At 41.3% G+C, this 22,884-nt stretch overlaps 1 protein-coding gene across 3 annotated transcripts in view; it reads right to left on the minus strand.

The window, feature by feature from the left end:
• Window positions 1-16,701, minus strand: part of LOC124615542 (E3 ubiquitin-protein ligase AMFR-like) — a 341,793-nt gene extending 325,092 nt beyond the window's left edge. Inside the window, exon 1 of one of the 3 annotated variants that reach the window (XM_047143511.1) lies at window positions 16,282-16,701. In XM_047143511.1, the coding sequence (XP_046999467.1) occupies window positions 16,282-16,551 (270 nt within the window). In that variant the 5' untranslated portion in view covers window positions 16,552-16,701. The remainder of the gene's footprint in view (window positions 1-16,281) is intronic. The other 2 variants (XM_047143512.1, XM_047143513.1) reach the window with 2 other exon arrangements.
• Between the last annotated feature and the right edge of the window lie 6,183 nt (window positions 16,702-22,884).

Consider the following 22,884-nt stretch of genomic DNA (forward strand, 5'->3'; position numbering starts at 1 on the left):
ACCAATAGAGGGAGAGGAGAGGGCGAGGGGAAAGGGGTATGGAGGGGAAAGGAGAGGAAGGGAAAGGAAATGCAGCCCGGGAGAGAAAGAAGGCTGCAATGGCTCGGGGCCCCGTGCTCGCCACGCACGTATCCACGAAAGAGTTGTGGACCCCCTGGGGGGTCACTTATACGAAAACTAAATAACAACCTACCCATTGAACCACCTCGTCAGGGCTTTTGTATTCTTAGATGCATACTAAAACACGCTTCAAGACTCACGACAATGAAGCTTACCAAGAAGATTATGACATTATACGAAAATTAAAGTTTATACCATGAATCCAACAAGTTAAAAAGGATCTCGAGAAAGTCCTGATAAGAGCGGTGGATACAGGAGATAGGAATCTGTTCAATAGAAAGGTAAAACGATTGCGTAGGACAGACAGAATGAGGTTCCGGCATCAAGCGAACTGAAGAAAAAAAATAGCCTACGGAAAAACAGTGGGAGGCACATAGAAAGTCAGGCATACGACTGTATACAGACAGCGTTATCAGAGGTCTCTTTGTACAACGTAATCCGTACCAATGACAAAATCGTGCAAACTTAGCAATATCAATGTATGTGGCTCCTTCTGTGTTGATTGTGTAACAGTTTTGATTTCCACTCTGCCTGTTATTCCCTTATTTCAAGCCAATTAATCATAAAATTTTGTCAACGTAAGATTACAGTTCTATATACATTTACTGTTAATCATTTTTCTGGGGTGAAAAGTGTCCACAGAAACCAGAGATAAACACATGAAAATGCATTTCCATACTGCTATAATAATGAGAAGGTACGGAATGGAGAGGAGGAAATCTTTATATATAATCACTGGTGAACAACCACGGATCTTCTACGTCAATGCAGAGCCCAAACAGCAGTACATTTACATTAAAAGTATTTGCAATTGCTAATATGGATAAACATCAGCAGTAAAATGGAATGACAACAATGAAAATTTGTGCTGGATTACCTGCAGTCTTACATATATTGTGTATATTCCGGGTACAGGGTCGACATTTTAATTTAAAGCCGCTTGCCCGATGTCGACGGATAAACACACTATGGCAGTGTCTATGTAGCTCGGAAGTACGATGCAAAGTTCCTCGGACGTCCGCCGGCACAGGGCAAGCGACTGTACTGTAATATACACAATGGATGTATGTGTACAGTTTGTACACACATTCTCGACGAAATATGTGAAGTTTCGCTCCGGCCGGAAGTCGTGCTCGGATAGCCCAATGGTACCTGACCGCTCGCGATAAACTGGAAATACGGGCTTCGAGTCCCGGTCCGGCACAACTTTCTTTGCCATTCCATTATACAGCTGAAGGTTGTCCATATTCGCAACTGCGGAAACATTTTGTGTACTTCATACCGGCTGTAGTCGCCAGTGCCTGTTCCTTAGAACGTGCAAGCATGTCCGATGGAACATTGCATCATAATTCGGAATAACAGGGGCACTGCAATATCGTATTACATTTAACTCGTACCACTGCAACAAAGTTCACTTGCTTTCTCGGGCCAAAGCACTAAGATTGTGTAATCGCAAGCCTGTTGTTATAACACTTTACGAGTCACCCAACATTTCATCAGCCACGTTATGGACCTTGCTTCCAGAACTGCGCGAAGTCCCACCAGTCCATTTTCTACATCTACATCTACATACATACTCCGCAATCAACCATACGGTGCGTGGCGGAGGGTACCTCGTACACCAACTAGCATCTTCTCTCCCTGTTCCACTCCCAAACAAAAGAGGGGAAAAATGACTGCCTGTATGCATCTGTACGAGCCCTAATCTCTCTTATCTTTGTGATCTTTCCGCGAAATATAAGTTGGAGGCAGTAAAATTGTACTGCAGTCAACCTCAAATGCTGGTTCTCTAAATTTCCTCAGAAGCGATTCACGAAAAGAACGCCTCCTTTCCTCCAGAGACTCCCACCGGAGTTCCTGAATCATTTCCGTAACACTCGCGTGATGATCAAGCCTACCAGTAACAAATCTAGCAGCCCGCCTCTGAATTGCTTCTATGTCCTCCCTCAATCCGACCTGATAGGGATCCCAAACGCTCGAGCAGTACTAAAGAATAGGTCGTATTAGTGTTTTATAAGCGGTCTCCTTTACAGATGAACCACATCTTCCCAAAATTCTACCAATGAACCGAAGACGACTATCCGCCTTCCCCACAACTGCCATTACATGCTTGTCCCACTTCATATCGCTCCGCAATGTTACTCCCAAATATTTAATCGACGTGACCTTGTCAAGCGCTACACTACTAATGGAGTATTCAAACATTACGGGATTCTTTTTCCTATTCATCTGCATTAATTTAAATTTATCTATATTTAGAGTTAGCTGCCATTCTTTACACCAATCGCAAATCTTGTCCAAGTCATCTTGTATCCTCCTACAGTCACTCAACGACGACACCTTCCCGTACACCACAGCAACATCAGCAAACAGCCGCACATTGCTATCCACGCTACCCAAAAGATCATTTATGTAGATAGAAAACAACAACGGACCTACCACACTTCCCTGGGGCACTCGCAGATGATACCCTCACCTCCGATGAACACTCACCATCGAGGACAACGTACTGGGTTCTATTACTTAAGAAGTCTTCGAGCCACTCACAAATTTGGGAACCAATCCAATATGCTCGTACCTTAGTTGGGAGTCTGCAGTGGGGCACCGAGTCAAACGCTTTCCGGAAGTCAAGGAATATGGCATCCGTCTGATACACTTCATCTATGGTTCGCAAAATGATATGTGAAAAAAGGGAGAGTTGCGTTTCGCAGGAGCGATGCTTTCTAAAGCCGTGCTGATGCATGGACAGCAACTTCTCTGTCTCAAGGAAATTCATTATATTCGAACTGAGAATATGTTCGAGAATCCTGCAACAAACCGATGTTACGGATATATGTGGGAGTTCAGAAGGATGTGAGTGGAAAAGCATCTATATACATAAATAGCAAGCATGCGACGGTCAGCGGAGAGTATCTTGTACCACACTGCTGGTCATTCCCCTTCCTTTTGCACTCGCAGATAACGCCAGGAAAAAAGAACGACAACTATATAGTTCCGTACCAGCCCTCATTTATCTGGTCTCTGTGGTCTTCACGCGAGATGTACGTTGGTGGCAGAGGAAGCGTTTTGCAATTTGTCACAAATGCCTGTTCTCCCAAGTATCTCACAAGGGAACACTCCCCCCCCCCCCTTCAGATTTAGTGGCTAGAGAACCCAGTGGACAGTGTCAGAAACTGAACACAGATCAAGCATGAAAACAGGAAGAAGGTATACTGTCCTGTGAAAAAAAAAAAAAAAAAAAAGCAAAATAGAAACACTGAAAGGTCCAAGCACAAGAAGTGTAATATGGAGCAACGTGGAAGAGCCACAGTTTTTTATTTTTATTATTTTTTTAATCACAGAGGGCAGGTAACACACTGACCGAACACTCTTGAGCTACCGTACCTGCTTAACCATGACACCGCGGCTCTTCCACTGCGCTCGATGTTGCACTTTTTCAGCGTGGACCGTTCAGTTTCCATATTTTCAGTACACCTTCTTCCTGTTTTCATGCCTGATCTGTGTTCAGTTTTTGACAGGCTCTCCATTGGGCCATCTTGCCACTAAATCTGAGGGAGCTGCGATGACGAGTTTCCCTTGTCAGTAGTGTTCCACAAAAGAACGTCGTCTTTCCTCCATAGATTACCATCAGAGTCCACGGAGCATTTCCCGTGATACTCGAGTGTTGATCGAACCTACCGGTAACAAATTTAGCAGCACTCGTCTGAATTGCCTCGAATTTTTCCTTGATACGACGTGGTGGGAATGAACTCCATTAGTCTTACACATGCGTCCTTCTTCATAGATGACCTACACTTAACTAGAACTCCCCAATAAACCGAATTCCAACATTCGGCTTTCCTACTTGTTCCATTTTACATTTCTCTGCAACGCTGTGGCTACATCGATGCGAGTGTGTCAAATAGCAAACCAGTGATACTGTATTCGAATAATGCAGAATTGTTTTCCCTGTTGTATTCGAACACTGCAGAATTCTTTTCCCTATTCATCTGCATTACTTACATTTTTCTACATTTATAGCGAGATGTCAGCCATAATTTCAAATAGAAATTCTATCATCTTGTATCATCCTGCAGTCGCTCAACAACGACCCTTTGCCGTACACACAGCATGGCCAGCAAACTGTCTTAGATCACTACTTGCCCTATCCAACACATCGTTTATATATGTTGAGAACAAAAGAAGTCGATCATACGTCTTTGGGACACTAGTTTCCGGTTAGCGATACTATTTGGTACCAATTGTTTACAACCAATCTGAGAATTTCAGCTCACTTATATTTTGTACAAAACCGTTCAAAGATTTTGGTACCTGTTTAAACCACTCAATCTCCGAGGAAGCAATACAAGAGTAGCGTATCAAAGCATTAAACATTAAATGAACAACATGATGCCGCCTCCTCTATGGTGAGTATTTGATGTTATAAGCCCGGAAGTGCAGCGAGTAGTTCTACATCTACACCCATACTCTGCAAAAAGCCGCAAAGGACACGACAGAGAGTACGTCCAACTGTACCGAACATTCACGTTTGTAGCGCGGGAAGAATGATTGAATGATTCTGTGCGTGCTGTAATTATCCTAATCTTGTCCCCATATCCCTACGTGAGCGATATCTAGTGTATTGCTAGAGTCATCATTTAAGGCTGGTTATTGAAACTTTGTTAGCAAACTTTCTCGGGATAGTTTACGTACATCTTCAGGAGTCTTCTAGTTCAGTTTCCTCAGCACCACTAAGACACTACGTGGGTCCAACAAACCTGTAACCATCGCGCTACCGTTCTCTGTACACGGACAATATCCCCTATTAGTTGCCGGCCGCGGTAGCCAAGCGGTTCTAGGCGCTTCAGTTCGGAACCGCGCGACTGCTACGGTCGCAGGTTCGAATCCTGCCTCGGGCATGGATGTATGTGATGTCCTTAGGTTAGTTAGGTTTAAGTAGTTCTAGGGGGCTGATGACCTCAGATGTTAAGTCCCATAGTGCTCAGAGCCATTTGAACCCTATCAGTCCTATTTGGTAAAGGTCCCGCACACTTTAGCAATTCTGTAGAATGGGCCGCACGGGTGATTTGTGAGAAATCTATGTAAACTGTACTTTTCAGTCCATTTCATATCCCTATAAAGTGTTACGCCCAGGTATTTGTACGAGTTGGCCGATTACAAAAGTGACTCACTGATATTATAGTCACAGGATATTATGTTTTCCCGTTTTGTGATGTGCAAAATTTTACATTTCTGAACATTTAGCGAAAGCTGCCAATCTCTGCGAAATTGAAATCTTATGAAGACCTGGTTGAATATTTATGCAGCTTCTCTCTGACAGTATTTCACTATTGATAGCCGCATCATCTGCAAAAAGCACACAAGGTCATATAACAAGGGTTGCAACACACTTCCTGGGACACACCCGACGTTACTTCTACCTCTGACGATGACTCTCCATCCAAGATAACATGCTGTGTCCTCCCTACCAAAAAGTTCTCAATCCAGTCGCAAATTTCACTTGATACCCCATATGACCGTACTTTTGGCAATAAGCGTCGGTGCTGTACTGCGTCAAATGCTTTTCGGAAATCATGAAATGCTACATCTATCCGACTGCCTTGATTCAAAGCTCTCAGTATGTCATGTGAGAAAAGTGCGAGTTGGGTTAAACATGATCTACGTTTTCGGAATCCAGGATGGTTGACATGCATGTCATTCTGTCCAATTCCCTGCTACCATACTTAACTTTCTACGACAGAAAAGTCTAGCATGGTCAACTCACTCTCGTGTGAGACCTAGTGAGGGCCTGCTTGAGTAAATGAGTAAAGTCGTCCTCAATCCCTTAGTTTGGTAAGGACACCACCATGAAATGCTAGGCATGGTCCTACTGAGAGTGATGTGCTCTTGCCTTCCTCCTACCGTTCAATCGGGTGACCTAGAGCTTAAACGTCGACTCCGGGACGAGTGCTACTTTGCATGTTTCGCATTAGCAAACAGTTGCCAGGGATGGAACAAGTGCCAAGAGAGACGATAAATCCTATGACCTGCTGAGATTCGAACCCCTGACCTTTGGAATTCATCAAACCTAAAAACTTGCACTACACTGGCAATCACGCGACATTTTGGTATCATGCCTTGAGTCTAAACCTTATTGTAAGGGGGCGATCAAAAAATTTCCTTTTGAGAGCGTGTACGCAATGTAGCGCGACTCTGATGTGGACCTATAAGCACCCACATGTAGGCAAGAGATCAATGCGTCTTCCGTGTCTTTCCGACATGCGTACGGTACATGCAGAAACGAACTATGGGGTCATTATTACCAAATGCGTCCAAACAGGACCAATGTGTCCTTCAGCACATAAAGTACACGATACGATCGTGTTTTGTTCACACAAAATGCAATTGTCAAGCAGGCTTAACACTGTAAAATGTGCGTGTTTATCTTTTGTGACATTTTGTTAACACAAATAAGTACTTGTCAAAGAATTGTCTCTTCGTAATTTGTGTGTGCCCTTCGGCAGCCAACAAATTCTTTTATTGGCTGCCGATGAACAAACACCGGTAGACATCTATCGGTAGACGAAAAATCTGAATGAGGCAGCAAGTCAGTCGAAAACCACCGTTGTGGAATGGTGTTCCAAGTTCCGTGCTGATCGCGATTCAACACAAAACGCCAGTCGATCTGAGAGGCCAGCCACATCCACTGCGAACCAACTCAAGCGGGAAACACTCGAGCCCATAGTCCTGATTTCTCTCCATGCGATTATAATGCCTTCGACCCCTTAAAGGCCTAGACAGTTTGAAGATTCCTGTCAGACGAGGATGTGCACCAGGCAGTTACGGACTTCCAAGCAGGACATAGTGTTTCACCCAATAACCTGCCGAGTCTGAGATTATTGCCTCAGTGTTCGCGAATATTTTTCCTGGGTGGCATACCGATTCTGGACTATACGGCCTTCAAAGTGAAAGTTTTTGATCGGCCGCTTATACTTCCACTCTACATAAAAATCAGCTATCTTAAACCCTTTCTTAGACACGTATTGCCGTACTGCTGGTTGTATTCGGGATATTTGGTAGGTAGTTTTGTCGCTATTTATGACGTTCACCCAGCGAAAGAAAATCTTTTTCGAGTGTCCACCTGGATTGCCAATACAAATTTTATTTGCAATATTTCGAAGATGGACCTAGTCGTCATAGGTGCTGCACACGATAATCTAAAATGTTCTCAATGCTTGGTTGGAGTCCACGCAACAAGCACACTTTAAGCCACATTCTTCAGCACATGAAGTGTGCGATTCAATCAGTTTTTTCCACACGAAATGGAATTGTTAAGTAGGCCAAACACTGTACAATATGTATGTTCAGCTTTCCTGTCATTTCATCAACACGAATAAGTATTCGCCAAAGAATTGTCTCTCCATAATTGTCTGGCGCGGGTGTACACAGTGTACCTACAGGGTGTAGCCTATATGCAGACAAGACAAAAATTCCGAATTTCCCGGTTAAAAATACACTTTTCCCAGGTTGGAAGTATATTTTTTCCGTATTAAATGGCAATATGCTTTACCTTGGAGCCGTAAAACTTATCAATCATTTGAATGGTAAAGGATTTATACACCGGCGTAGAACTTCTAGGCATTGCGATGGGCTTTTGTCGGCCCATAGTTCATGTCCAGTGATATCACCAGCCAATGACGGCAGATGTTCCGAGCACAAGACATGCGATGTAGTCAGCTAAAAGCAACATCACTGTTAAGCAGTGTGAACACTCAAATAGGTAAAGTTAATGGTTTAAATTAGCGTATATACGGTATAATATTGGTCGTCAAAATGTTTTGCTGGTTTTTCGGAGGGTGCGGTTAGGCAGCATCTTAAAAGCATAGCTTAAATTGCAGCAGCTGAATATTTCTGACGAGCACGATTATAAATTTCACTGCTTTGCACCGAGCATTTGGTGGGTTGCCTGTATGATCAAATATTCCGTCGCACACTTCGACTTCTTCATAGAAAATCCAATTACGTGTGAAACTGTTCAAATGTGTGTGAAATCTTATGGGACTCAACTGCTAAGGTCATCAGTCCCTAAACTTACACATTACTTAACCTAAATTATCCTAAGGACAAACACATACACACCCATGCCCGAGGGAGGACTCGAACCTCCGCCGGGACCAGCCGCACAGTCCACAACTGCAGCGCCCTAAACCGCTCGGCTAATTCCGCGCGGTGGTGTGAAACTGATCAAGAACTCTTGTTTTTCTGAAGGATAATTTTTTTTTTCCAGCGGTACTGCGCAATTGTAGTCTGTGAAACGGCCAAAATGAATACGAAAAACTAACCTTGAATGTTGGTCTTTTTTGCGTGTGTTACCTTTTATGACATATCAAACACAAATGTGGCAGTAAATTTTAAATAATGGCATAAACGCCTGATCTCTGGGCCAGAAATCTTTCTAAATAGCTGGTCATCAAACTGCCAAGTTTTGAATGAGATTCAAACGCTCCGTGATTTAAGAAATTCATCGCACATTCTCAAACGTAACATAAGTTTATATTGCGTAACAGGAAATTTACTTGAAAGTAACTCTTCTCGAACCACAATTCGCAATATTTTTCGGCGACCTATTAGAAATGTCAACAGTCGCGACATCACGCTCATCGTAACCAGTTTATTCAGAAGTTTTGCAGTCTTCGTCCTAAAGCCTTTGACACATTTTTTCCCGGCAGACGTTTGTGTATGCGCTTTGTTCTGTAGCTATAAACGGCCCATTTTCTTTGCAACCAAAGTTTTATTTTGGTACAATCCTCTCGTTTATATATTATTTCTGCAGTATTAACATTGCAGTAGCAGGCCAAAGTACAAGTCTTCGTTGGGGTATAAATTGTTACCAGTCAAAATTACAAAAATTTAACTGAAAACTAAAACAGCGAAAAATTCGAGTTTTTCACAAATTTTTCCCGGAAGAAGAAATTCACGGATTTTTCCCGGATGTCTCGCGGTGTATACACTCTGTGACTAGTAAATGATCATTTCTTTTAGTTTTCACGTTATTTTTTTTAAAGATGGCATCTAAATTACTTCACATTCATCCTAGAAAACATGTAGATACGAGTTACAGACAGCGTTAGACCTGATGATAGGGCTGAAATGGGACATCGTTGCCGCTGAAATCTTCGGTTTTAGAAATTACTTACACGTGTGTGGTATGCTACGTGACAAGCACCCGACGAGAGATTCGACTGCGGGGGAGACCCGTCTGCTCAGAAGGCGAGATGTAGTTTCCAGCAGCTTCTCACTGTTTTCCAGCTTGCGATCCGGCCTGTGTCGCCGAGGCCTTGTACGGTTTCCAGCTGATTGCCAGTGACTCAGCCACCGTATTTCCAGAACGCGAGCGCCAGCACAGCAACCCCTTCTTTCCGTGGCCTTGACTTCCTCCAAAACAAATCCCCAGAAAAAACAGGAAGCGCTCAGGTACATTCCGGCCAATTTCCTGGAGTGTCTAAGGTCAATTAAACTGCAGCTCTGCATCTCACGGCCAACAGTTGCAGTCTTTATTAAGACTGCGTTCTGGAAGAAGAACGGCAGAAAAAGAAGGCAGTCCCGAAAGAAACAACACAGGATGTTTTGTAAGAGTACCAGGAAAAGTGCTATAAAAGTCAGAATAAAAGAGGATATAAAACGAAATTTGTACCGATATACCTTCAAGGTTCAGATGTGAAAGTACATTACAAGAGGTACTGGAACTGACGACGACGACGACCACTGCCACCACCACCTGACAGTTGAACACGACGCTGCATGTTCGTGTCAGAGTATTGGATTTCACGTCAGATGTTCTCATGTAACTCGATGTGGCAGCACCTGTGAAATGTGGCAACGACGTGAAATGTACCAGGTATTATTTCATGAATTTGTGAACCAGTTCGATAACGTTGGCTAGTGTATGCAAGATGGGGCTACACGACACACGTCTATTGCGGGTATGTCTACGGTGGATTGATTTTTCCATGACAATCGGTTTCCAAAGAATTATGGCCTCCACGGTCACCTGACATGCCCCCCCTGACTTTCCTATGGGGCCAGCTCCGAGGTAATGTGTACAAGGACAAGGCGCTATCGACGAATTATGGGAGAACATATGCCGTGCAACCCAATACTGCGGCAAGAAAATTCACGAACCAGAGGTCACATCCAGTACCTCTTGTAATATACCTTTATTTCTCAATCATGAAGGTATGTAAAGTACAAATTTGCTTCCATGTAATCTTTTATTAAAATTTTTATAACATTTTCCCCAAAGCCCTTTACGAGTGGGACATCCGTTATTTACACACATCAATGCTCGAAAACAGTTCAGTATTAAGGACAAACAAAGTTGTACTGACAGCTGCGCGCAATAAACGAAAATCCCTTGCGCCTAAGCTCCCCCCGCATATACGCCGCGAAATGACCAAGACCATGACCGTAAAAATTTAACTAATGCAGGCAAACGGAATAGAACCGCGGATGGGAAAAGGGGAGTGGAGGAGAGGGAAAAAAAAAGGCTCTGAGCACTATGGGACTTAACAGCTGTGGTCATCAGTCCCCTAGAACTTAGAACTATTTAAACCTAACTAACCTAAGGACATCTCACACATCCATGCCCGAGGCAGGATTCGAACCTGCGTCCGTAGCGGTCGCGCGGTTCCAGATTGCTGCGCCTAGAACCGCACGGCCACTATTTTTTTTTGTAATCTCATTTTGTTCGTTATTGTTCGTGGCGGACGTCACCTGACGCCCGTTTGAAGTTCGTTTTTGATCCAATCACTCAGTTCTTTTTTTTTCTTTTTTTATAGGGAGGGCAGCCCACCCTCTGACCGAACACGCTGAGCTACCATGCCGGATGACACTCCGGCCGGCAGGGAGTGGCCATTGAAGATACTTACGTACAATTCTTGTTATGACAACAGTAAAACCATGAACTGCCATTTATCAAATTATTGGATGTACGTAGGACGTGAAAACTAAATGTGCTAACTAGCGTGATAACATGGATGGGATACATATATGGTAAAAAATTGTGAAGACTCACGGAAAATCAGTTGGAAAAATAATTCCGCCATGCCGCTGCACCCATATTCACCGGGAAAGTGTATACATATTGTTGTTTACTCTGGATTCTCTGCCCACAAATGCACAAATAGCACAGAGCTGTTAATCAGGCAAGCCGATATGTGACATAAGGCGGCATCGCGGTCCTAGGGGTTATCCTCCCAGCGATACACTTTTCCAGGCCGGGACGATCTGCTTGGACTCTGCTAAACGACTTGACTGACCACCACGCTAAGCTTCCATATCAACAGCAAAATACAGTATCTTTACTACGGGACAAAGGTCGATAAACGTGGTGCTAAGAGATCACAACATGTTGTTTTAAACATCAAAACGTTCTCTGGAATCGTCTGTCCGAAAGTGCACAACAGGGGTATTTTAACGAGGTTACACGCAGAGGAGCAAGGGAGGTGGTTCTCTTGTTACTGGTTGACTGCGCATTCCCACTCTGCAGCATGGACGCAGATCTGTAATTGTTTGAACAGCTGATTCATGCTACAATATGCTATTATTAATAGTGAATGATTTATCACCTCTCGCCAAAGATAAATATATACCACAGTACACGAATATGGATATTGTCTTTACTGTCTCCCATTTATAATAGTTAAATTATTCTTATGGCAACCATTTATCTGGCTGTAAATGTTACAGATAAATGCAGTATCAAATTTAAGAAGGAAATGACAGACAATCAATGCTCTAAAGGAAGAGTTGCTGTCATTAATCCTCTATATGCCATCTCCTACATTTTCGTTTCGATGCTAGGCAGCGGTGGAACAGCGCCATTTCAACGCTGGGCGTCAGGATTCTGACTCCATCGACCAGAGGCAAAAAGGGGTAAAACGTGGGTAAGAGGAGTGTGGCGGTCTTGTCACCGAGTTGGCGTTGGGCAGACCTGTGGCGATTTTTGGTGCCAACGTGACATCACTGACCGACATTACACCTCAAACAGGGACCGTTCTTTCGCATGTGACGATGCGTTGCAGTTTGAGGCATCATCAAGCCCGTGGGTGACTTCGCAGGCCGCCACGCATTTCCTCCATTACAGAGGAAGGCTGTAGGCTATTTTGAGCCAAATTTCAAACTACGTCGCCAATTACGGGGTTTCAAAAAGTGATCCTTTGTGTTGCACAATGTATATATTTCTTCCTCCTCACAACCTTCTGTTCTTTGCTTATTGGTTACTTGCCTTGCCATCTGAACTTTTAGTATTCATACAACAGTTTCTCTTAAGTTGTCTAAGTTCCCTACAGGCGACATTTATCTTTTCCATAGTCATGCGTGCTTCAACAGCTTTGAATTTCTCACCTAGCCACTCCTCCTTTAGCATCTTTCACTTTCCGTCAGTCTCAAATTTTGGATGTTTGTATTCCTTTTGGCCACTTCATTTTCTGCATTTTTGTATTTACTCCTACCGTCAATCAATTGGTAACTAAGTTACGATTATTGCTTTGCTCCACTGGTAAGACTATACGCTCGAACAAACTTCTTTGGAGCCGGCCGGGGCGGCCGAGCGGCTCTAGGCGCTACAGTCTGGAACTGCGCGACCGCTACGGTCGCAGGTTCGAATCCTGCCTCGGGCACGGATGTGTGTGATGTCCTTAGGTTAGTTAGGTTTAAGTAGTTCTAAGTTCTAGGGGGCTGATGACCTCGGAAGTTAAGTCCCATAGTGCTCAGAGCCATTTGAACCAAACTTCTTCAGAAAACATAGTACCGCTACGATGGCTGCTTCAAAACTTACGATTTCTTGTAAAAATCTGCGCATCTGCTGAAGCACATACTTCTCTTGGTGTGCTCGCTCCAGCTTGCATAAATTAAAATCCGTCGAGCTTGGTACTGTTAAAACAGTCGTGCAAAATCACGTACCACACAGGTGCTTAGGCACACTTGCACCAAACGCTCGATAGTGCACACTTAGCAAACTTGCAGTTGTGTATACATCGGCCTTGATTAAATATCGCATTTTACCAGAATCGTCTCATCCGATTTTGGTTATCCTTTACCCACGACGAGATCATTTCACATAAAGGTAAGAAGAGGTTGATGTTTATGAGAAGCCCAGCTTGTGGATGCTGTCCACGAAACAAACGGGAAAAATGAATAAACAGCATAAGTAATTACACCACTGTTGCGCGTGATGGGGAACAAAAATATTTTTACTGAAAGAAATCAGATTTATTCCAGATATTCAGACGTAAAAGGTATGACCTGAATAACAGAACTAAGTGCAAAGTACCAAGATTTAAAGATGCCGCCCTATTGACGTTCTTGCAGGATACTTTCATAAGTAGTGCCCAATTCATGTGGTCTACAACTGGAATGTAAGAAGACAGTTGCGAATTCAAAAGTCACACTTCCAAATTTGTATTTTAAATAGCATCTTTGCAGAACAAAGAGAAGACTGAGAATTATTGATCATATGGCTGGAACATGAAGGAACTTAATACTATATTTTCTTATTCTACTATACGTTGGTCACAGTAATATAGTGTGCGTTTCACCGGAGTTACGCTATAGTGCCAGTACGAAGGAACTCACTGCCGAACTCACCTTCACAAGCACAGCTACCTTGTTAAACTTTCGTTAGCATTATCCAAGGCTCCTCAGCGCCGTAGGAGGCTGATGACGGCTTCAAAAAATTGCAACAACATGTCTACGGACTTATAAGCTTTATTATCTGGCAGGGTCGACAGAAGCGTCCGATCCAACGCGTCGGCTTTGACCCGTGACGTAAGGGTGTTGTGTGTGACGTCATGACGGCGCGGAGTTTAGTTTGAGTGTGGCTGTCTCCAGTTCTGTTTTATCTTATTTTATTTACTTTTCTGATCTGTTCGTTCTATCTCGTGAGATTTTTTTTAAATTTAAAAACACTTATTTTAATTATCTGTTTCCTCGAATTTCTGTTTTAGTTTATTATATTTATCTTTCTGATCTGTTCGTTCTATCCCGTGAGATTTTTTTTTAAAAAAAGACAAAAAACACTAATCAGCTACGGAAGCATCTTTATCTTCTATGGGTTGCAGGGGTTACGACCCCTGGGGAGGTGGGTGCGTATTCATGCATGGCTGTCTTCACTTACACGTTGTAGCTACGCAAGGCGTCTAAATTTGTTTATATTTAGTTTGCCCTCCACCCAAAACACCCCATTTCCCGCGCTTGTCCCGTTAGTGTCATTAGGCTTCTTGGGGGAAGTGAGTGAGTGAGTGTGTGTGTGTGTGTGTGTGTGTGTGTGATTTTGTTTCCGCCATATTTGTGACGTCATGGGTCAAAGCAGACGGGTGGGATCGGACGCTTCCGTATTTCCATCTGGCACATAGGACTAGCGTAATGACCCGACCTGCATCCTGCATCATTATTTTAAGCTTTTCCATTTTTTATGAATTCCGGAACCTTTAAATGGGACGTAGAAGTTGTTGAGTACTTACGTACTAACAGGCAACCTAACAATATCCATGGATATATAATGGAACGATCAGTCTCATTGCCAGTCGTTGTAAAGCAGGTGCGGAATTCCTTGTCACTGATAAAATACTGGGGAAATGGTAGCAACTCTAAAGAATATTGCTTACTAAACACTTGTGCGTTCCATCCTGAGAATGCTGCTCTCAAGTGTGTGGAACCTGTAAGAAAGGGGACGAATGGGTGATACTTCAGTGTACAGACGAGGGTAACGTGAATCATCACGTTCCTGGTCCATCCACGGATGAGTGTCACGGAGATAATAAAAAAACAAAAAATGAACTGGCATGCACTTGAAGATACATGCAAGCTATCCCGTAAAAAACTACCTATTATCATTGAGTATTTATTTATTCATCCACCCATCCTGGAATCTAATCGCAGTGATGTAGGATTTGCCATTGTATACAATGAAAATAAAAAGCTCAAAAATATATAATAAGAAAATATGCTTTATAAGGATATAACAGATGCTGGGCCGTTGTCTATTATTTAGGAAAACCACTGAAAACATAAATTAGAATGGCTGGGCAGATCCAACTCCATCCTCCCGAAAATGAAGGTGTGTTGACAGCTGCATTGCCTCATTCGGTTGGTCCCTATTGTACAGAGTTTCAAGAACAACTACGTAAAACTCTAGTAACATACTACAATCTTCAATGTATCGCTTCCGTAGGCATCCCGAAGATAAGATTACTACTTGCAGCCCGTGCAGAAGTGTTTAAAATCAATCAATCCTTTCTTCCCGCGCTCCCTACGTGCATGGGACAGAAAGAGACCCTATTAAGTCCTACAATGCACAGGTTGCTACCCATTTCACAGCGGATTGCTGGGTATCGATGAAGACGCATGTTCTCCAAACAGTCGTTAAAAAATTACTATGTAGGGCAGTTTTCTCATAAAACGCATGTAAGTACTAATGGTAACGTGCTCTAAGTCCGTAAACTTACTTTCAATACCTCCAATCATCGTCTTGAGAGAGATCATAATGGCTTTTGCCTATACAACTGAATTGTGCCCTGTGCAATAGTTAAAAAAGAAAGGGCTTATGACAAAGTGACTTCATACAATCTTTGATTACTTGGGTATCTCTTTCGAAGCAACGTAAGTTTCGTCATCTGTTTCAGTAGTGTGTCTCTGTTTCTATATAGGTAATACCAATTGTTAAGGAAATCTATTGTTGCCCAACTTGGGCACGGTTTGGTCTTTACATGAAATTAATATTGTCGGAAATAACGTTAACTGCTATCTGGCCCTCTTTATACAAACATATTGTTATTGAACGCCGCTACATGTTTCAATAACTCCAGCTACTGCGTTCATGGTCAGTTTTTAAAAAAAAAACATATGGAGTACATTTTTCCAACACAAATTTAATACTCTTGTGGAATTTGCATAACGTGATCTTGCGCCAAACCCGTAGAGACTATAAATTTAATACATTTTCTACCAATATGGTAACGAACGTAATACAACACAACATAAATATTTGCGTTACCGCAAAGCTTATTCTCCATTTTCGTTGAAGATTCTCTATGAGTATTTCAACAGTAAGAAGGGAAATCCATCCACTCTCCTGAGCTACAGGAAAAATTAAAGGTAAACCATAGTATCAAAATAACTTACCCATATGCAAAGTGGCTCTTGCACCATAAACACCACCAACTGCGTCAGGTACTGGAATAAGGTCAAGTTAGGTTCCTCCACAGTTCTTTCCACGGTGTCACTGGGTGTTTCACCAGTCCCTTCACTTGCCAGCGTCGCATTTGCTCTCCACTTGGGATCAGATGTAACTTGCACAGCATAATACACGGAACACGACACAAGTAATAAGCTAATAAAAGTGTAAGCTCGCAAACTTGGCAGCGGTAAGCGGTCCAGCAGCACCACCGGCATTGTTAATCACACCACCCTCTTCCCGTTCGCGACACTCTTGCCACAGGCACTTCAACAGTACTGCGTTTCTTTCGTCATACAGACGCCCAAGCCGGGCGATGCTATGCCGGATTTACCCCCTCCATACAGACGCAGCGGACTCGCGCGCCATACTGCAACATAACACTATCGCTGGTGTACAGCGTCTGTCATATTCCTGATTTACCTGTACCGTGAAATTAAAACGAGCAGATTCGCTTCGTGAATGTAAACTTTATCTTGGCACTCTTCCACAGTCCTGGTTGCTTCCAAGACATGCATCATACCAAAACTGATTAAGGTACCAAAGAAATGAATTAAACGAAAAGACAAGTGCACTGTAGCAAATATGAAACATAAACATTACGAAAAAATTAATTTTTGTGTAGCATTTTCTTGTTCTTCTTGGAAGCAAGCTTTGATTTAGGATTAGAGGCTACTTTCCATGTACGGGCAATGATTTTAAAACAGGTACACGCACGTCAATAATTCCTTCATCCGTCTAACATACTCATTAGTCGGCGCGAGCTTTTTTTTTTTTTTTTTAATTACATTCATATCGTTATATTGGAAGTAAATCTTATGGCCCCTACTCCTTACCTCGGTTGTCAAATTTGTGGTGACAAGTTGAGCTCAAGCATAACTACTTTAAAGTTCGTCCGAAATCTCTCAAGAGCGATAATCATTATTGTATCACTAGTCGCTAATGTAGTAGTTGATATTCTGTTGTTTCTTCACGTGTGATATATCAAGAGCAGCAGTCCCGACAGGCAATGGGAATTTCTGAAGAGGAACAATGATTATTGTATAAGAAGCCTGTACAATTTCAGGCACACTATTTCCAGCATGGTTTCCTGAATACTCTTGACACGTTTGTGAGCTTCGAAATAACATTGCTTTCTTCTTTAAACTTCTGGCCACCATGTTAAACATGTATTTCTCAGCTGGATTTCTAATACAGACTTATTATGTAACTACTATGTAAATAATAGACCTTCCCAAAGGGGCTTGTAAGAAATGAATATTCACTTGATGTTTTTTTTGCATTCATTTATTCACACATTGTATTCTATGAATCTCATTGTGGCGATTATATGCGGTGATAGTGGCCCTACACAGTCATGTAGAAGAGCCTTCCAGGATGAGTAATATAAACAATCAGAAGCAGCAACTGTTGACTACTTATGAAAAGTAGCCTAACTGTCAAACAGTTATAACTTGTGCTAATCTACTCCCACCATAATCACTGTAGTTACTTCTAGAATTCTTGATAGGCTATATACTTGTTGGAAGGAAAACAGATACTTTGGAACAAGCCACTACTCATCATATATGGCTCAATTTTCAACATATTGTTCACATCTAGAGGTACAACATAAAATTATTTTATATTTTTCATTAATGTTTCGTGCAGCCTTGGGGCTGAACCTGAAAGGTATAAGAAAACCACCATTGATGAATGACCAATAGGCTTGTCACAACACAGTGAATTATCATCTACTTATGACTCATAGGTCCTCCCTCCCACATGTGCATTCACATATTGTGTTCTGTGAATTCAATCATGAAGGATGGCCATCAGAGATGTGGAATGAATTAAGTTATGCATTAACAGGCAGAAGCAGGCAATTTGTGTAAAGTAAACTAGCAAATAATTAAACCTAGTGGTAAACTATTCGCATAATGGATAGGCTAACTCGGTAACAACACTGCTCGCAAAAGGCAGTGTTCTGGCATTTGCATCCTAGTCCACACAATTTTTAATCTGCCAGCAAGTTTCAAAACTTCTGTGTTATTTTTAATACATTGTAAATCAAGGTATTATGTATTTTATTAGAAAAGCAATTGACTGAATAAAAAGCCACTGCTCTCTCTCTTGTGTGCTTTAACTGTTGTTTTTATCCAACAACTCAACCCAAGCATTTATGTAATTTTATTTATTTTTAGGATTGCTATCAGCTAACTATATACTTGAAAAAGTTACAACCTGAATTTAGTGTAACCAGAATTTACATGCTACAGTCATTCGTATAAATTGCATGAAGATTGACTACCAAAGTGTTCCTTTAGTTTAATTTTAAATACCTGGAGATTTACAACTTTTTGACTGATGTCTGTTGGGAACCTGATCATGACTTTTCCACCAGAAAATAACAGACACAAAGTAGTGTAGAAATTACTTTCATCTCTAGTATTATGAATTTCAAAATTTACCCCAAATTCACTCTTATTTTTAACTGCAAACATCAACAAAGTTAATTGAAGAGAGTGCTTTTGAGTTTAGTAATGTATTTGTGTAACTTGTCTCTTATCAGTGGGACATTTCCTGAATGGTTGAAATATGCTGAAGTTAAGCCTTTGTTTAGGAAAAGAGATACAGAAATGATGTCAAATTTCCATCCAATTTCACTTCTACTTGCATTCTTGTAAATTTTGGAAAAGGTAGTAAACAGCCGGCTTCTTAATAATCTTGCAACAAATAATGTATTGTCAGATTCACAGCATGGATTTCTAAAGAGTTCTGATATTGTGGAGGGTTTCTACACATCTCGTGAAAATGTGCTTAATTCATTAGACAGTGAAGTACTCTAACAAACGTACTTAATTCATTAGATGATAAGTTACTCTGAAAAAATGCACTACATGCAGTTTAGAACTTGTAACATGTTTCCAACCAGTGTATGCTGATAATATGACAAACAGATAGAAGACCATAACGATGTTAAACTGTTGGGATTACAGCTTGACAATAAATTCAACTGGGAGAAGGATACCACAGAACTGTTGAAGTGCTTAAACAAATCTCTATTTGCAATGTGAATGTTGCCTGGCATAGGTGATATAAAAATAAAAAAAAGCTAACATACTATGCTTGATTTCATTCCATAATGTCACAAAGGATTATTTTTTTTTTTTGGGGGGGGGGGGGGGGGGGGGTGTAACTCGTCAAGCCAAGCTCACATTTTCTGCATTCAAAACATATAATAAGAATGATTGGCAGTGTGAACTCAAAAACATCCTGCAGAGTTTTTTTTTAGGGAACCGGGCACACTAACTACTGCTTCCCTATATACTTATACCTTAATGAAAATTGCCTTTAAAAATATATCTCTTTTTCAAAACATGGAATCAATATCACAAATAACAATCTTCACAAAGATATACAGTTGTTCACTTTGGTACAGAAAGATGTCTGCTCTTTAGAACACACATTTTCAACAGCTTACCAGCAGCCATAAAAAGTGTAATTAGTAAAAAAGTTCAGTTTATGAGGAGCCTAAAGGATTAATCGGTGGCCAACTCCTACTCCACTGATGAATTTCTGAGTAGAACTAACTGATGTGTGTGTGTTACTGATAGTACCAAATAATGTGAGTATTAGTATGATATGACTTGTGTGTGAATTCAATGCAGAAATCTGATCATTGTAAATAAGTGTTGTAAAATGATTTTTCTGTATGATGACACATGGCTATAAAGGTTTAGGGCCTAAGAATTATCTTACGAACCTCAGTGTGTTGTACATTTACATGTTTTTATGTCAAGTTATTTATTGCCATTTCAAATGAAGATATGTTTAAGATTTTGTGACTTATTCCACATCAATGAGGATTATTACACTTGAGATCTGTGGAACACACATTAACATATTTGTTTTTCTTTGTAAATACACTGAGGTGACAAGTTAAGAGAGAGTAATACACATATATACAGATGGTGTGGTGCACGGCCCATGAAGTAATGGGCCCAAGTTGTCAACAAAGCACTGTGCAACATTTTGATAGTTCCACAATGATGTGGGCTGTGTTTACACGGAAGGCACTGGGTCCTATGGTCCAACTGAACCAATCATTGGCTGGAAATGGTTATGTTCAGCTACTTAAGAGACCATTTTATGAACATCATGTTTCAAACAACAATGGAATTTTTACAGATGACGATCTGCCATGTCACCGGGATTGGTTTGAAGGACATTTTGGACAATTAGAACAAATGATTTGGCCACCCTTTGTTTCTCTATGAATTTTATCAGTCAATTTTAATAACTATTTGTACAATTTTTGAAATGATTGGTGTAATTGTTATAGATCTATAGATTCCAGGATCACTCTTGTCATTATATTTGTAACTTCTGTTTCATCTGTTGGAAATAGAAATATACATTCTTTTATTTCCAGTGAAACTGTACTTGTTTTAGTTGGTGCCTCGTTTTGTTTCATTAGGTTCTGAACTATATTTGTGGAATACCGATTTAAAATGGAACACACGTCTTGTGTGTCAGTCATTTCTTTCCCTTGTACTGTAAGCACTATGTTGCCACTTTTTGTTTCACTTGATTCATTCCTATTTGTATTTATGTGAGACCAAACTGTCAAAGAAATACTGATTGATTTCCAATTTGACACTTATAATATCTAGATTTTGCGTGCCTTTATCTTGCTACATTCTTTCTTCTTATGCCTTTACATTTCATGGTCTGCTTTACTGTTGCATTTCCTATATCTGTCATAAAAATATTTTAAATCTGTCAAACTCATTATTTCCATTTCTTGCTATGATCGCTACATACAGCCTCCCAGTCTTCTGATCTGAGTAACATTTCCAACATGTTGAGTTTTCTAGCATTCGTCAGCCTTCACTCTACAATGAAATTTCCAGTTCTAGATTCTTATTCTGTAGATCAATCAAATAATCAAAGGGATCTGAAATGACTGTATTTATTTAAAGGTATGCTTGTAAAACTGGTCTGTTCTTGTGTCTGATGATTCAGCACTCTTTGTTGGGCTGTTTACATGCATCTCCATATTATCTGCATTAACATCATGAAAAGATTTCGTATGGATGCTCGGTTTCAGTGTATTTATATTTAGGTTACTAGCTACTGCTAAGTATGGAAATTTTGTAATAGCTTTGTCATGTAGTACCTCAAGTTCTGTTAGGAAATATTTTATCCTAGAGCCTGAAGAACAATATACACCTAACACTAGACATTTGTCCTTTAGAAAATCTGTTTGAAATGCTACTGCTTCAATACACATTTCTGTGCAATTTGTAACTGTCCATGGAACACAATCACTTACATTGCTTTCCACATACAGTGCTAGCCTACAGTTTTTATGTTCAGTTCTGCAAAAATATGACCCTGCAAAAAGTACATTTTTATTTTGTTTTCATTTAATTCAGTCTTTCTAAAGATATTCAATACCTCAGCAAATCAAATGTCTATCTCCTCTCCTTTTTTGGGCCATACTGTGTACTTTAATGAAATATTCGGAAATCAAAATTAGTTTCTATATACAGGGTGTTACAAAAAGGTACGGCCAAACTTTCAGGAAACATTCCCCACACACAAATAAAGAAAAGATGTTATGTGGACATGTGTCTGGAAACGCTTAATTTCCATGTTAGAGCTCATTTTAGTTTCGTCAGTATGTTCTGTACTTCCTCGATTCACCGCCAGTTGGCCCAATTGGAGGAAGGTAATGTTGACTTCGGTGCTTGTGTTGACATGCGACTCATTGCTCTACAGTACTAGCATCAAGCACATCAGTACGTAGCATCAACAGGTTAGTGTTCATCACGAACGTGATTTTACAGTCAGTGCAATGTTTACAAATGAGGAGTTGGCAGATGCTCATTTGATGTATGGATTAGCACGGGGCAATACCCGTGGAGCGATACATTTGTATCGAGACAGATTTCCAGAACGAAGGTGTCCCGACAGGAAGACGTTCGAAGCAATTGATCGGCGTCTTAGGGAGCACGGAACATTCCAGCCTATGACTCGCGACTGGGGAAGACCTAGAACGATGAGGACACCTGCAATGGACGAGGCAATTCTTCTTGCAGTTGACGATGACCCTAATGTCAGCGTCAGAGAAGTTGCTGCTGTACAAGGTAACGTTGACCATGTCACTGTATGGAGAGTGCTACAGGAGAACCAGTTGTTTCCGTACTATGTACAGCGTGTGCAGGCACTATCAGCAGCTGATTGGCCTCCACGGGTACACTTCTGCGAATGGTTCATCTAACAATGTGTCAATCCTCATTCCAGTGCAAATGTTCTCTTTACAGATGAGGCTTCATTCCAATGTGATCACATTGTAAATTTTCACAATAAACATGTGTGGGCTGACGAGAATCCGCATGCAATTGTGCAATCAAGTCATAAACACAGATTTTCTGTGAATGTTTGGGCAGGCATTGTTGGTGATGTCTTAATTGGGCCCCATGTTCTTCCACCTACGCTCAATGGAGCACGTTATCATGATTTCATATGGGATACTCTACCTGTGCTGCTAGAACATGTGCCTT

This window comes from Schistocerca americana, chromosome 5 (assembly GCF_021461395.2).
Source record: "Schistocerca americana isolate TAMUIC-IGC-003095 chromosome 5, iqSchAmer2.1, whole genome shotgun sequence".
Taxonomy (NCBI): Eukaryota; Metazoa; Arthropoda; class Insecta; order Orthoptera; family Acrididae; genus Schistocerca; species Schistocerca americana.